Genomic DNA, 14387 nt, shown 5'->3' on the forward strand with positions numbered 1-14387 from the left:
AGAGAGGCCTTCATGCAGAGTGAGTGCAGTGAACTCGGCAGCTATATTCTGCAGCAATGGCAGCGTTGGTTGTAGTTTGCTGCCCCCTTGAGGAAACCTTACAATAAAGCAGCAGATTCACAAGGGCACCTGCCATTCATGTATTCATCTTATCTTTCCATGTGCTTATTTTTAGCTTGTGAAAATGGGAATAAATATGCTCCTGATTCAATTGCAATATGAACCTGAACATTGGTAAGGTGCCCACCTTCCGTAGAAACTGAATCCAGCATGTTTGGGGTTACTGTACCATTCCACTTCTAGAGGATCACTGTTCAATTAAAGTCCACTAAAACAAAGAAATGGTGGGGGCAGAGGCAGGATGTAAAGTTGGTTTCAAAGGTGTTGGCTGTCTTGCGTACTTCAGCATAAGAAACCTTTATAGATTTACTAGAGACTCTGGCCTCAGGTATAACCAAAGCCAGCCAATTTGGTAGTGTTTTGTTTAAAAGGGGAGGGGGTTATTAATTATTTAGAGAGAGATCAAGTACACCATTGACCTAAGGCTGCCCTTGTGGCTGACTCCTATTTATTTTGCAAATTTGCTGTCTCACTTTCTTCTAGATCTACGTCTATCTAACTTCTCTTTCCTGCTGCTGGTGCTTCCTCTTCCCCAGTCGCTGCCCCCTTTTGTCCTCCTGACTTCATTCTCCTCCCATCCCCATGGAATAGCTCCTATCGTTTAGCCCGGACACTGAGGTCTAGCGCTGAGAGCCTTCTGGCAGTTCCCTCACTGCAAGAAGGGAGGTTACAGGAAACCAGGCAGAGGGCCTTCTCGGTAGTGGCTCCCGCCCTGTGGAACTCCCTCCCATCAGATGTCAAGGAAATAAACAACTATCTGACTTTTTAGGGAGGTTTTTAATGTTTGATGTTTTATCACTTTATTTATTTTTCTGTTGGGAGCCATTCAGAGTGCTTGGCGAAACCCAGCCAGATGGGTGAGGTATAAATAATAAATTTATTATTATTAATTATTATCCTATTCTTTTAACCGTTGCATAGCAGACAGAATATTTGTGTGGGTGTGAGTGCAGCTTGACATGTTCTAGATCGCTTCAGATATCTTTTAATTGATTAAAAAAAACACAGCCTCCTCTGTGTGTTTTTTTTTTAACAAAGCTTTTGGGAGGCTGCACAGAAGGACCCTAGCCACACCTGTTGCACCTTAAATTCCCACCCTTTTCCCATGGACAAAAATACTATTTCCATGCCTTCCAAGGGACCTTCATAGTGGGGTTGAGTGAATAATGGTTTACCAATCAACTGTTCTTTTTTTAAAGGAAGTCCTGCCCTCCCGCTTCTCATTCAAGCCAAGTGACTATCCCAGCCATGTTTGGCACTGTTTTCAAATGACTGGCAGCCTTCCCCCCCCCCCCCTTGTGAATGATCAAACTGTTTAAAAAATAAAATAGCAGGAACACCATCCTGCTCTTGGCAGAATGCTTCTCCACTTTCCCGTGGAAAGGCACCCGGATGGAATACAGAGTGGGGGAAAGTGCTCTCTTGCTACATGTGCTACCAGCTGCTTCTTCTGGCTGGTGCCTCTCAATCCCCCCCCCAAGGCAAAAGAAAGGGTTCTTGTGGCAGCAGCTGTTTCCTCAGCTGCAGGGTTTTCTTCACAGTATGGAAAAGACTTTGTAATAAAGGTATGGAATGGCAGAAGCAGAGGGAACAGCTGAATCAGAAGGGTTCATAGAGACCCAAGGCAATTCAGGTAATGAATGACACCAGCCATTCTGGCAACTGAACTAATAATGCCTATGCTGCACTGTTCTATTGGTATAAGCTAGTGGTTCCCAAAGGAGGCCACTAAAAGGCAAGGGGACAGTGGGAAGGTGCCAAAGTCATTTTAAGAGGAAATCTGCAAGATTGGCACTGCTGACATGGGCTGACACCTGAATTTTCCCAGACATTTGACTGATTTCCACAAGGACACTGCTGACAAATGCAGTATTCTGGATATGCCCTGATGTATGGCAACCCTAGACTATAAGACTTTGAATAGCTAGTATCATTGGATCAAGTTAATCAATTTTAGTTTTAACTGGATTCTGAATCCAATGCTGCAATTAATTGTCACTGTTTTGAAGTTCATTGTGTTATTATCTTCCTAGTGGGATCCTTGCGGGGTCTGAATAATGCTTTTTATAGGGTAGGGGGCACCGGAGATGAGTTTACGGAACCAAGCGGGTAGTGGGCCCAAAATAAATTGGGAACGCCTGGTTTAAGTGATAACTCAGTGAGGCAAAGGAGGAGTGGCCATATACCTCAAGTGGTTTGATCCATTCAAGGTTTCTGAATCAGAAGCACTTCACACTTTTATATGGCTTTCATGTTTCCTATGGCTAAACTATTTCAGGAAACGTTAGTGAAAATATAGTAAGAGGAGCAGACATGCAGGTACACATCAGGAAGCCTTGATTTGCTGCCGTTTCCCTGAAAATGCTCAATGTGTTGTCAAGTGTTTGTGGCTCTGCTGAGAGGCCAGCTCCGTTTGGCTCCTTACACTCTCTTAACCAGCTGTTCATTGTAATAATGTTGTAACCTTAGGAGCTGTTGCCTGACTTTGTTGTCTCTTCCCCCCTCCCGCCCTTTACTCCTCATCCATTTCTTCTTTTGTATCAGGTGCTTTCCATTGTAATCCTGTGGGAAGTAGCTACTTTTTGTGATTAAGCTTATGTCTGCTGTACTGAGAGGTTTTTTTGACTGAAGAGTGGTCTAAAAAGGTTTCAAACAAACAGAATTCTGTCTACCCTTGCACATTACATGTTTGTTGTAGGAAACGCTCTTGTACCCATAGCAGGTATGAATGCCACAAAAAGTATGAAGCAGCTTCCACTAGGATGTGTTCACTACGCCCAGACTGTACCCTGAAATTGACAGTTTGAAGCTGTCTCCATTGTAACCTACAGAAATCATAGGAGTATAAGGTTTTCCACTGCTTTGCTGATAATTTACCTTCAGTACTGCTGATTTCATGGTTTGGTGGTGACATGTGGGGTTAGGATTTTATCAAATATTAGGGATGAACTGATGCTGTCACAAAAGTAGTACAATCTATCTGGGTGTGTGCTTGCTTCCTCCTGCTCAACCTGTACGATTGTAAACAAAAAATGGTACAAAAAAATAACAGCAACAACTCTTAACTCCAGTATGTCACCAGTATCCTTTCCTTAAATTGAAGCAGACCTTGTGAAAGGATCTCCTAAAACTGGAAAGCTGGCGATTATAAAGCAATACATCTCTCTGAATACAGCAATCCTATACATGTCTGATAAGTATTAATATGGCTAAGGAGACTGCCTCTTCACATTATTTGAGTACTAGATAGAATAAGGCTGAGTTTGACAACTTTACGAAACTGTATTTATAGTGAAATAATCCAGAAGGCAAAACAGACAAAAATAATGTTACTTTTATATGGAAATTCACATAAAATGAGTTTGAAGTACAGATTTTATAAGTCAAATCTAATAGCTAGAGAATTATTCATTTTGAAGGTGCAAAATGTTCAAATGTTCTGTAATTGAGCTGCCACCCTCCCACGTATGACAGGAAAATCTGTATCTGAAGAAGTGTGCATGCACATGAAAGCTCACACCAAGAACAAACTTAATTGGTCTCTAAGGTGCTACTGGAAGGAATTTTTTAATTTTTAATTTTGACTATGGCAGACCAACATGGCTACCTACCTGTAACAGGAAAATCTTATACATGTTCACTCTGAAGAGTTCTTCATTCAGTGGGACTTATTTCAAGGTAATTGAGTACAGATCTGCAACCTAAGATGCTTGTTATCCTCTTGGCTATTTTAGGACAAGCATGTATAGCACCTCCCAAAAGTAATCTACACCCCACTTCTGATGCCTCTCTAATAAGCCATCGACTTTTTCAAGACATGTAATATCACAGGATTTGCCTGAAAGGAAAGAAAGAACAAATTACTGATCTAGAGACGGACATGTAAAGCTTGCTTTGTGTTTTGCCAGGGATTAATTTTGTTAGATACAGAGTCTTCTCACTTGGGCCATTCATTCATTACTTGAAATTAAGCAAGCAGAAGTTAAGCCCTCGCAACAGCCATGAATGGTCTCATTTGGATGCCATGCTAAAACAAAGTTAGTCAATGTGGTGCCCTCCAGAGGTGATGGACTACAACTTCCATCATCCCATGCTGGCTGGAACTGATATGGGAGTTGTAGTCCACAGTACTTGGAGAACACCACACTGGCTACCCCGAGCCAAATAATAGTTGAGCATGATTAGAATTAGCCACATCAAGTTTAGTGTGCTCCCCACCTTTTTCTTCTGAGTAACCATAAGGCATTTGGAAGCTTTCCCTTCCAGTTTAGATTAGCTATTGCTTGTCAGGCCATCCATACCAAAAAAAACTGTGGTTAATCTAAAGGCAGGTGAAATATGTTCCTTTGCATGCAGAGTTTGACTCCAAATCACGCGAGCAAAAAGGCACACTGCATTGTTCATGTATATGTTAAAATGGCTACGGGATACAAACACACACAGTGAGGCTGCATTTACAAACACTGTGATACTTGTATACAGTGATCACATTACCCTCTGTGCGCATATTGTGCTGTAAGAAACCAGAGTAGGCAGCCACAGCACTCCTGGTAGTGATAGGGATAGCAGAACCAGTATTTTTATTGGGCGTAACTCCTGCATCTGCTGATAGCAGTGGAGAGAATTGTGTGACAATGTGCAGATCGCACAGGCTGGATACAGACTTAGATGAAACTGAAACAGCACCACGAGGCTCAAATCAACAGAGCAGGCATTGTCTAAAGAAATTAGGGAGAAGCAAGATGAAGGATGCCACCTTTATGCACAGGTAGGCAATCCGAAGCATTTAAAGAGAATAAGGAATGGTCCAAGAATTCAGGTTAAATGACTAGGGCTCCGTATTGAAGGTAACCTTGCATCACAAGGAGACAGGATCTGTTAGACTAGACGTGCAGGTTCAAGTTTCTTTTCCCTAGCACAAAATAATCAGCAGAAAAAAGAAATTGGGGAAGTAATGGTTTTTAAGGGCTCTGATACATTTCTGGTGTCTATTTTCAGACTCCACATGCCATTGGATTCTGCTTAGGAAGCAAACATTCTCAAACAGTGTCACTGTCTTTTGTCAGTGGAAAAATGCCCAGTTTGTTCCTACATCGCGAATGCACGCTGGGTCTGCCACATGCATTTTGATAGAAGTCAAAACCATTGTTCAGCTGACTCACCAAATAAATGTTTCACTTCAGAATCAGGAACATAGAAGGGTGGACCTGAAAAGAAACCAACCAATTAATAAAGAGAAATCAAACTAAGTCCGGCCATAAACTCACTTTAAGAACCCTACACGAGTTTACATATGCAATCTGTTCAATTTCAAGCCAGTTTGGTGATGGCCACTTGTACTGCCAAAACTAGTTAAGATGGATGGGTGCAATTTATGAGAAAGTGGGAAATTGCATGGGTAAGGCTTGTACAGTGGCTTGCTCCTGATCCCTTAATATTAACCTTAATTGCATCTTTTTGCAATCAACTGGCAGTAGAAATCCACAAACACTTGGATTGTGCATTCTTTTATGTTGTTATCCCTTGACCCACTATCTTGTTTTTGCATTGAATTAGGAACATAGAAAGCAGCCTTATGCTGAGTATTGCCTACAACATTTGGCAGCAGCTGTCTAGGATTTCACACAGGGCCATTTCCAGCCAGGGATTGAACCTGGGACTTTCTGCATGCAAAGCAGATGCTCTACTGCTGAGCTACAACCTTCTCCATTGTATTTTAACTAGAATCTTTATAAGTTGCATGGAGCCCAATTTTAGAATGAAAAAGTAGGCAAGTAATAATGGGGAAAATTAAATGTGCACTGGGGTCACAGACCAACAGACATTTGGGAAACCTGACTTTTCAGTCTTGCTGAACGTGTGCTGCCTCAAAATCTCATGTTGGGCCCATGCCTGAGTTTCATAATCATCTCTAGTCACAAAAGGTCACCCCTTCCCAAGAAACCAGGCTGCATGATCCATAAGTAGGATTTTCACAATGTCAAGATGGAGTTTAGTCATAATATCTTACCTTTGTGTTTGCTTGGGTCATATAAACAGGTTACTAGTAGACAATGGCACCTGCTGTCCATTAGTGATAATATCAACTGGCTATAGCTAAAAAGAAAATTAAGAAGCCCAAACATTGTGTCACTTCAGGCAGTGGATTTTAACACAATCACACAGTTTCCACTTCCCCAAGCAGTAAGACCTTCCTGGATTCAGTTCCCTTTGGAGGAGAGGGAACTTTAATGTTACAGCCTTTTAAAAATGTTTATTTACAAATAGATAAATGCTAACTGGAGAAAAGCAGCATTTGCACTTCTATGGAAGTAGGAGATTTGCTACTCCATTTAGTTTCTCCCTTGCAAACCTATCTGGTCATTTGTTCTCATCAAGGAAACAAGCTCTACCAGTCATTTTGGTCCATTAACAAGCAATCTCCCTAACAAAGAAAGGATTGCCCTAGCACTGTAACAAATCACCATTGCAGGGCCACAGTTTCAAAGCTCTATTAACACCCAAAATCTAGCACAAAACTTTGACATTTGTGGATTCATGTTAGTGGAGCTCTGTAAGAACAGAGTACAGAGTATTGTTACAGAATGGGAACTGGACAAACCTGAGCCTCTGCCTCCAGTTCACCTCTGTCCCACTTGCAAAACTAGAGTTCCTTAAAAGGTCAGGCCTTCTGGCCTGAAAATGAGCACTTCACCCACACTCCATGTGGCCCCTTGCCTGGTGCATTCCACCTGCACTGTTGGACTGGTGTGTGAGGCAACTGCTTTAGGCTTTTAACTTCAACAATCCATTGCTATTCCATTTATTATGGAACTGGGTATTCAGTTATTAAAATAGTCTCAAGTGGCAGAGTGGCTTGTACAAATCATTCAATGATGCCAAAGATGAAATTATTCTTTCCTTAAAGCCAGAGGCTTTAGCAAAGGACGGAGAGTAGGTCTCAACATCAACAAAGGATAAATTTCAGCGATAGTTACTAACCGTTCTCTGTCACAAGGGTTAACAGCTACTAGAGATCCCCTATCCCAAATCGCATCGAACTTGCCAGTGATGGCACTACAAGGAGGAGAGAGGGAGGAAGCATTGCATATCAGAAGCTGTAACAACAACAGTTTTACAATCTAGACAGGAAAGACAGATGTTGCATAAAAGAGGCGTGGGGTTTTAAATTACTGCACAGAGCTCTCAGTCTGCTTAAGCAAGAGCCACCCAGATGATGAAATTGGGATCTTCATCCAGAGCATTCAATGAAGCTGAAGGTCAAAATGACTGCATCCTATAAACATGGGTCAAGAAACCGCCCCATATGAAAGTGTCCACGCCTTCCATGAAGAAAAACAAGTTCATGGAATGAACTTTTTCTGCTTTCAGCAATCCCCTGTGTCCCACCCCACGTTGTTTAAGAGGATGTCCAATCCTCCTTAGAGGCTTTTTGGGGTGTGCAGAGCATGCAGGGAGCTGTTAGGGTGAGGAGGAGATGGAAACTTTCATTCCAGGAATTTCCTTAAGTTACTAAACGGAATGATGAGAGTAAAACTAATACAATGTTATTTAAAGATCTCATGTTGAAACAAAGGAGATGATCATATTTCGGTCCACCTAATCAGCCCACTCACTTTAGGAACAAAACTGACTGATCAGAGATTTAACCCCAGCTAGGGAAATTTGTCTATCAGGTCTGGGGGTGCAGGCCACATACTACTCAAGTCAACAGTAAGTTTTATAGAGATTATGGGCAGCACCAAGAATTCTTAGCCAATAGTATTGCAATCTGTGTAGATGTAGCTGCACTGAAGCACTTTCAGTGTTCACAAGAGATATTTAATCTTGCAAACTGGAAAGTGAATCATAATTAATTGGAAAAGATACCTCACTGTTCTGGAAATAATGATGCATCAGCAATCACCACATTAAGATGGAAAATATGCTCTATTCCAGGGGTCGCCAAACTTACCCAGCCTCGGGCTGGTTCCTCCAGCACCGATTGCGTGGTGGGCTGGAGGGCAGGGGAGCGCACACAAGTGTAATTTCCGGTGCACTTTCAGGTCTGCAGAGGCCCTGCGCATGCGCACAAGCTATTTCCGGTGCTCCGCCGCCCCGAAAGTGCACTGGTAAGAGTGGGCGGCGGCAGCGGTTGCCGGGGGCCGGAAAAATGAGTCCCTCGGGCCGTATCCGGCCCGCGGGCCTTAGTTTGGGGGAGCCTGCTCTATCCAGCATATTCTGAATGTTTGTCCTTATTTCTTAGGAAGTATTTGATGGGTTCAGATCAAACAGAGCTTAGCACCATTTTAATTTGCAGAAATATTCAGTCATCATTTTGTTCCTACCTGGTCAAATCAAAAATACTGCAGCAGTACAAAGAAATATTTCCAGTTGTGCTCTACAGTGAGAAATAGGGATAACATTGAGTTACCATTATTTAAATAAAACAACAAGGCAGAAAGAACAATTAGTAAGATATTTTAATCGAAAATTAACATGAACTGTTATTTTATTTGTTAGGCAATCACAAATCAATCTAATGCATGGAATTACTTAAATCCATTTCACCTCATTTCTGCATCAGTTTGTGAATTATTTTTTGAAAAATTCACACGAAACATTTTATGCATTTTTGTTCCTAAAATTCATATTTTTGTGTGCACTTTTACCTAGTGTATGCATTTTTGCAAGATATTTCTCCTGATAATGCATCCCTGTACTGTATATTATTTTTACTAATATACACATCTCCATGCATACTTTGGCTCACACAAACTGTACCGGGAAATCTGGAGAAAAACAAATTTTCAAAGAAAGTTGCATTTCGGTTTTTGTATTGATTGAGGGAGTGTGAATTAGGTATATTCACATTAAAATGAACACCTCCTCTATCCCCAATACACACCTTCAGTAATTTACCAGGGATGCCTGGAATGGCTTCTTCCGAAAAAGAAAGTTTTTGTTCTGTGAAAAACTCCTTCAGTGCACTTTCACTGATTTCCACGCCAATGACTTGGTGCCCCATGTCAGCTAACCTATGTGTTGACAAGACAGCAAGTTTACTTACGCTTCATTACTGTTTTTAAAAACAAAGACAAAGAAAATAATGGTCAATGTCTACGTGGCTGGTGCTCTGCAGGGCCACACCTCAATCACCAGTGTCTGAGGATAGGCAAGTATGTGCAAGAGAACCCCAACACAGGACTGTTGCTTTTTAAAGCAAAGGAATGTACCACTGGGAGTAGGGAATTTGAAGCAGAGAGGCTATGAGTGATGGTGTCCACCTCCTTTTCTGTTCTCATGCAAGCTGCTTTTCTTTCTGAGATGATACTTTCTAAGCTGACCTCTTTATGCACTTGCTAGTCATGTTTAGTTTAGCATTCATGAAAATGGTGCACACATCTATGACTGTAAAGGCAAAGAATCTCAAGTCATGGGCTCCATGTACAGAAATGCATACATACAAAGTGTGGTGGTGACATCTTCTCTGATTTAAGGACCACAATGAAATTTGGCTAAACCATTCTCTATTAAATTTTGAAAGTCACTTCCCTATCATCTAAAGCAACTCTGTTCCTTGAAAAAAGTGTGGATGCTTGCATTACTGTCTCAACAGTGGCAGATCCTGGGATCCCAAAATTCAGTGCCCCTCTGCCTCTCAGTCTCTGTTCTAAATAACAGAACCTCCTGCAGTGCCCCTGGGCTCTGCACCTAGTGCACACTCCCCTAAATCTGCCTCTTGTCCTAACATCATGGATGTTCTTTCTGAGTGTTTGCTTATGCCTTTCAAATATAAAGTGAGATGTGTAACAAGTTGTGCAAGCGTCTGTGGCTTACAAAATAAGAGGCATGAAAAGATGCATTTTGGGTAAAAACTTGATTATGAGCCCAACAGGGACAGACCACCTTAATGTATCCCAAACCCATTTGCATCTGGTTGGACTGAACATCACAACAATTAGCCATATCCAAACTTACAGTTTTCAGGTTACCATTTGTTCCAAACACCAGGCATCACACCTCTCTATGGTTGTGGAATGGTCAGCAGAGTCCTGTGGATACCTGCTGAGAGCTTGGCCTGAGTGCTCATAATCTTGCTCATAATCTCATTCATTTCAATGGGGAATGCACAGGATTCCCTTGTGGATTGACTAGGCACAGCATTAAGGCATTTAAAATTGCAGCAGTATCCCCTCCAACTCAGTAGAACCCCTTTAAAAAGCAAGCTACAAACATAAAGTTTCTGAAAGCGAGAGGTGTGTCTGGTAAATCACTGCTCATTTACCATTTCATTTCAATGGTTTTGCCACAAAGTGGGAAAAATATCTTCAGTCCACTCCTGCCATTGAGAAATATATCCATATACTTCTTTAGGAGACTGCAGAAGAAAAGAAATTATTTTAAGAGCAGAGCTTATTTTTACCGACTGAGTATACAAGTGGAACATAATCACAGATTGGGAGGGGAAAGTTTAATCCTTTAACCACTGCAACTATTGCAAAGGACAGCTTCAAACAAACAATAAATGAAACCATCGAGGTTACTACAACTACGATTACTATGACTAATATTTAAATGCCGTCCATCTGGCTGGGTCACCCCAGCCACTCTGGGCAGCACCCAACAAAATATTAAAAACATAACATCAGACATGAAAAACTTCCCTGTGGCTGGAGAACCACAGCCAGTTGGGCAGGGTATAAATAATAAAATAAAATAAAATAATAAAATAAAATAAATAAAAATTATTATATAGGGCTGCCTTCAGATAGCTTCTAAAAATCAAATAGTTGTTTATTTCCTTAATATGTGATGGGAGGGTGTTTAACAGAGCAGGCGCCACTACCAAGAAGCAGAACTCTGCTTGGCTCTCTGGAACTTCACATCCCCCAGTGAGGGAACTGCCAGAAGACCCTTGGAGCTGGACCTTGGTGTCCGGGCTGAATGATGGGGGTGGAGAAGCTCCTTCAGGTATACAGGGCTGAGGCCGTTTAGGGCTTTAAAGGTCAGCACCAACACTTTGAATTGTGCTTGGAAGGAAGGATTGCATTTGTGCAACTGGGCTATTAGGAGAACACATTGCAACTATACTTGGGACACTCTGGAACAGGGGTGAACACAGAAGCCCAAGAAGGTGACTTGAACTGAGCCAGACCATTGGTTTGTTTGGCTCAGCATTGTCTACACTGACTGGCAGCGGCTTTCCAGGTTTTCAGATGCCAGGCATTCAACTTGGGAGCTTTATGCATGTAAAGAAGTTCCTCTACTAATGAGGGTGTGTGTGTGTCCTACTGATAGACCTCTGTGTTGTTTGTGATAGATTGGCATGAGTTCCTGACTTCTAATCATTTAACAATAGCAACAATCAAACTTTTTATTATTTTCAGAATGAGCCTGCTGATGTTATTGTTGTATAAAGAAAAGAAAAGCCGGGAGTTGATTTTTGCGCAACAGGCATGTGTGTGAGCGAGTGAGTGAGAGACTAGAGGGAGAAAAGGAGGGAGGGAAAGGAAGGGATGTGTGATATATGAGAGAAAGAGGCAGATATATATGTATGGCTGTGTAGATGTGTGAGAACCATGAGCATGAGCACAAGGGTGAGAAATGGACATAGAGAGAAGCAGAGATGAATGTGTGCCTATGGTCTGTGGCGTGAATGTGCTGTGTACAGCATTTTACTGTGAGTGTGGTGTGGTCACATGGCATATCTTTCTCTTTCCTGGTATAGGGGATAGACAACAACAGCATCTGTGTGTGGGTGTGTGAAATCAATATCTTATGATATCCACAACTAGAGCCAGCAGGACATAAGGACTTCCCCCTCCAAGCATGTGGTTGTCTAGGGCTGGGGGAGAGCAGTGGTTACAAGATTCTAATTTTGTGTTATGCCATGCCTCCAGGGCATGGTAGCCATTTTGAGACTAGCATCCACAGAACTTCTTCAAAACTAAAGAAGTTTTGGCTACAGTGCCAAAAAAGTTGGAGTCACCCTGCATTCAGTGAAGCAAAAAATCTGATTTGGATTAGTCACCTTGAATTAACAGAACTCAGAACAAATTGCTGTACTGCTCACAAACAAGTCCTCAACACAGTATTTTAAACAAGCCGTGTGTGAGAGAGAGAGCCAAATACCTCTACAATTTTTTTTTATTACAAAACAGGAGAATAGAATACATACGGATGTCCTTGCTCGTTATGAAATCCAATATTGTTAGTTTCCCATTTCTGCAGCCATTCTTCTTCAGTCAGTACTCTGGATTCTTGTAACTTGGCATCAGCAGAGCCATGCTTTCCAAATGTATCTGAAGAACTTTCCATGGCCCAGGCAACCTTTCTACAGAGAAAAATGAACAGCAACAACTTGTGAATCATTGATTTAACGTTTCAGCCTTCCCATTAAGCAAGAAACTTTGTACATGTTTACTTGGTTCCCACCCCTTGCTTAAGTTCATAAAATAAAGTTTATGGAATGTCTGTAAAATATTGCATTGCACAATCTGCAGAGAGGCACCATTTATACCATGTAACAATTGCTTCTTAAAGGATAGCCTGAGTTGTCTTCTTCCTAGAACGTGCCTTTTGAAGCATTGTTTGAAAGTCTTGCATGACGCTTTGAAGTCCTGACAAGTGGCCATGTACACACACCCAACTTCATTATCAGAAGGAATGATGGCGGTTGTGATAGTGACTGACTTGACTTGAAAGACAACGGACAACTGGATGAGCACAGGGAAACTCTATTACTTGTCCCTAGGAACTGGCAAGCGCAGGTTCAATTATCGATAAGCATTATGCTGTCACAAGGTTCAAGACCACCCCCCAGAAACATCATACATGTATCACAGAAGGGGTGTATCCCAGGAACACCTCCCAAATACATCATAGCTACATCACAGAAAAAGGCAGTCTACAGCAGAAATCTGAGAGCGTTGTTTTTCTCCTGCCTGCCAGTTTATATAATAATGTCTTATCTGATTGCCTTTCCTGAGTAGCCTGGCCATTCCTTTGAAATGGTAATCATTTTAATTCTTGAGACAATGGGAAGGTTTTCTTACACCCTCCTTCCTTGCAGAGAAAGTGTTTGTCAGTTTGGGAGTCAGAAATGGTTTCAGGGCTGTTTTCCTGTGCTGCTTCACACATGTGGCCTTGTTTGCTTGGCACACTTATGATTATATATATATATGTATATATGAGACCTTAATATTCTTGTTACAGCATCATGTGATTGATCCTGCGGGGGGGGGGCTGACCTGGGCCCCCACAATATTCAAGTTGGCACCCCTGACCCCAAAATAGCTTTTAAAATAAAAATTAAAATGCCACGAAATAAACTAAAACCACACCCAAGTGCTGAGGGAAGAAGCAATGCCACGCTCAGGTGTGTAGCAGCTTCTGCTTCACCCTAAGGCAGTGGTGGCGAACCTATGGCACGGGTGCCAGAGTGGGCACGCAGAGCCCTCTCTGTTGGCACGCACCATCACACCAGCAGTGCCGTTGTTTGGGGTTTTCAAATTGGCCAGCAGCTTCCCCCCCCCCTCCTTATGAGTAAACTGCTCCCACCCGGCCGGCAGCAGCTTAGAGGCAGTTTATCTCCCCAAAGCAGCTATATTCCTGCCTCCCCCCCCCGCCATTGGTGGGATTTTTTTACAGCCAGGAGGCTGTAGTTCATGTGATTGGTGGCTTTGTCAAGGGTTTTCGTTGATTGGTTGCTGCCTGCGATCCTTGAGACTATGTGTTGTTTCTGCTCCTTGTGCCATAGGAAGCGTTTATAAGGCGTGTGAGTGTTTTTCTCCCCCCCAAAAAACAACTGTGTTCCAAGCCCCCCCTCAACAACTCAGGGCAGCCCCCCCCACTCATTTTATTACGGTACATTAATTATTATCCCATATTAAATTGCCGTGTTGGCACTTTGCGATAAATTAGGTTTTGGGTTGCAGTTTGGGCACTCGGTCTCCAAAAGGTTCGCCACCACTGCCCTAAGGCAACTGAAAACAGAAAAACAACAACAACAACAACAACCATAATATATATATATTTTAAAGTAACCTTCACGAGGCAGGACGGCCGAGTCCAGGTGAGCGAGGGCTTCGCCGGCTGCGGGGTTCACCGTCAGCAACCCTGGGAGAGCGACACCTGTTTGTGCCGCGACCGCCGCCTCTGTCTCTGCGCGCTCGCGCTCTCTCTCTCTGCCTCTCCACGCGGCGCGGAAAGGAAACGGGAGCCTGGCTACATTGTCTCCTCCCCTCGCCCCACCCGCGACGCGCTGAGGACAGCGGAAGCTGCAG

General features: G+C 42.6%; 1 protein-coding gene across 2 annotated transcripts; it reads right to left on the reverse strand.

The window, feature by feature from the left end:
• Positions 1 to 3737: 3737 nt before the first annotated feature.
• TPMT (thiopurine S-methyltransferase) lies at positions 3738 to 14372 on the reverse strand. 2 transcript variants are annotated; one of them, XM_033154666.1, is made up of 9 exons: positions 14149 to 14364; positions 12281 to 12436; positions 10388 to 10480; positions 9008 to 9137; positions 8448 to 8500; positions 7102 to 7176; positions 6131 to 6216; positions 5283 to 5327; positions 3743 to 3958 (listed from the first exon to the last, which is right to left on the reverse strand). In XM_033154666.1, the coding sequence occupies exons 2-9, from the start codon at positions 12418 to 12420 to the stop codon at positions 3846 to 3848; spliced, it is 735 nt and encodes a 244-aa protein (XP_033010557.1). In that variant the 5' UTR covers positions 12421 to 12436; positions 14149 to 14364; the 3' UTR covers positions 3743 to 3845. The 2 variants fall into 2 exon arrangements, with proteins under 2 accessions (XP_033010558.1, XP_033010557.1); XM_033154667.1 differs by lacking the exon at positions 10388 to 10480 and having other exon boundaries at positions 3738 to 3958; positions 14149 to 14372.
• Between the last annotated feature and the right edge of the window lie 15 nt (positions 14373 to 14387).

Source organism: Lacerta agilis, chromosome 7 (assembly GCF_009819535.1).
Source record: "Lacerta agilis isolate rLacAgi1 chromosome 7, rLacAgi1.pri, whole genome shotgun sequence".
Taxonomy (NCBI): Eukaryota; Metazoa; Chordata; class Lepidosauria; order Squamata; family Lacertidae; genus Lacerta; species Lacerta agilis.

What these genes read in the sequence shown, in the direction of transcription:
- TPMT (XM_033154666.1), bottom strand. Translation starts at nt 12,420, where the DNA reads ATGGAAAGTTCTTCAGATACATTTGGAAAGCATGGCTCTGCTGATGCC. An exon ending in AAAACCATTGAAATGAAATG is followed by an intron (nt 9,138 to 10,387) that starts GTAAATGAGCAG and finishes GTCAACACATAG; the next exon opens with GTTAGCTGACATGGGGCACC. An exon ending in TGAAGTGAAACATTTATTTG is followed by an intron (nt 3,959 to 5,282) that starts GTGAGTCAGCTG and finishes CTTTCCTTTCAG; the next exon opens with GCAAATCCTGTGATATTACA.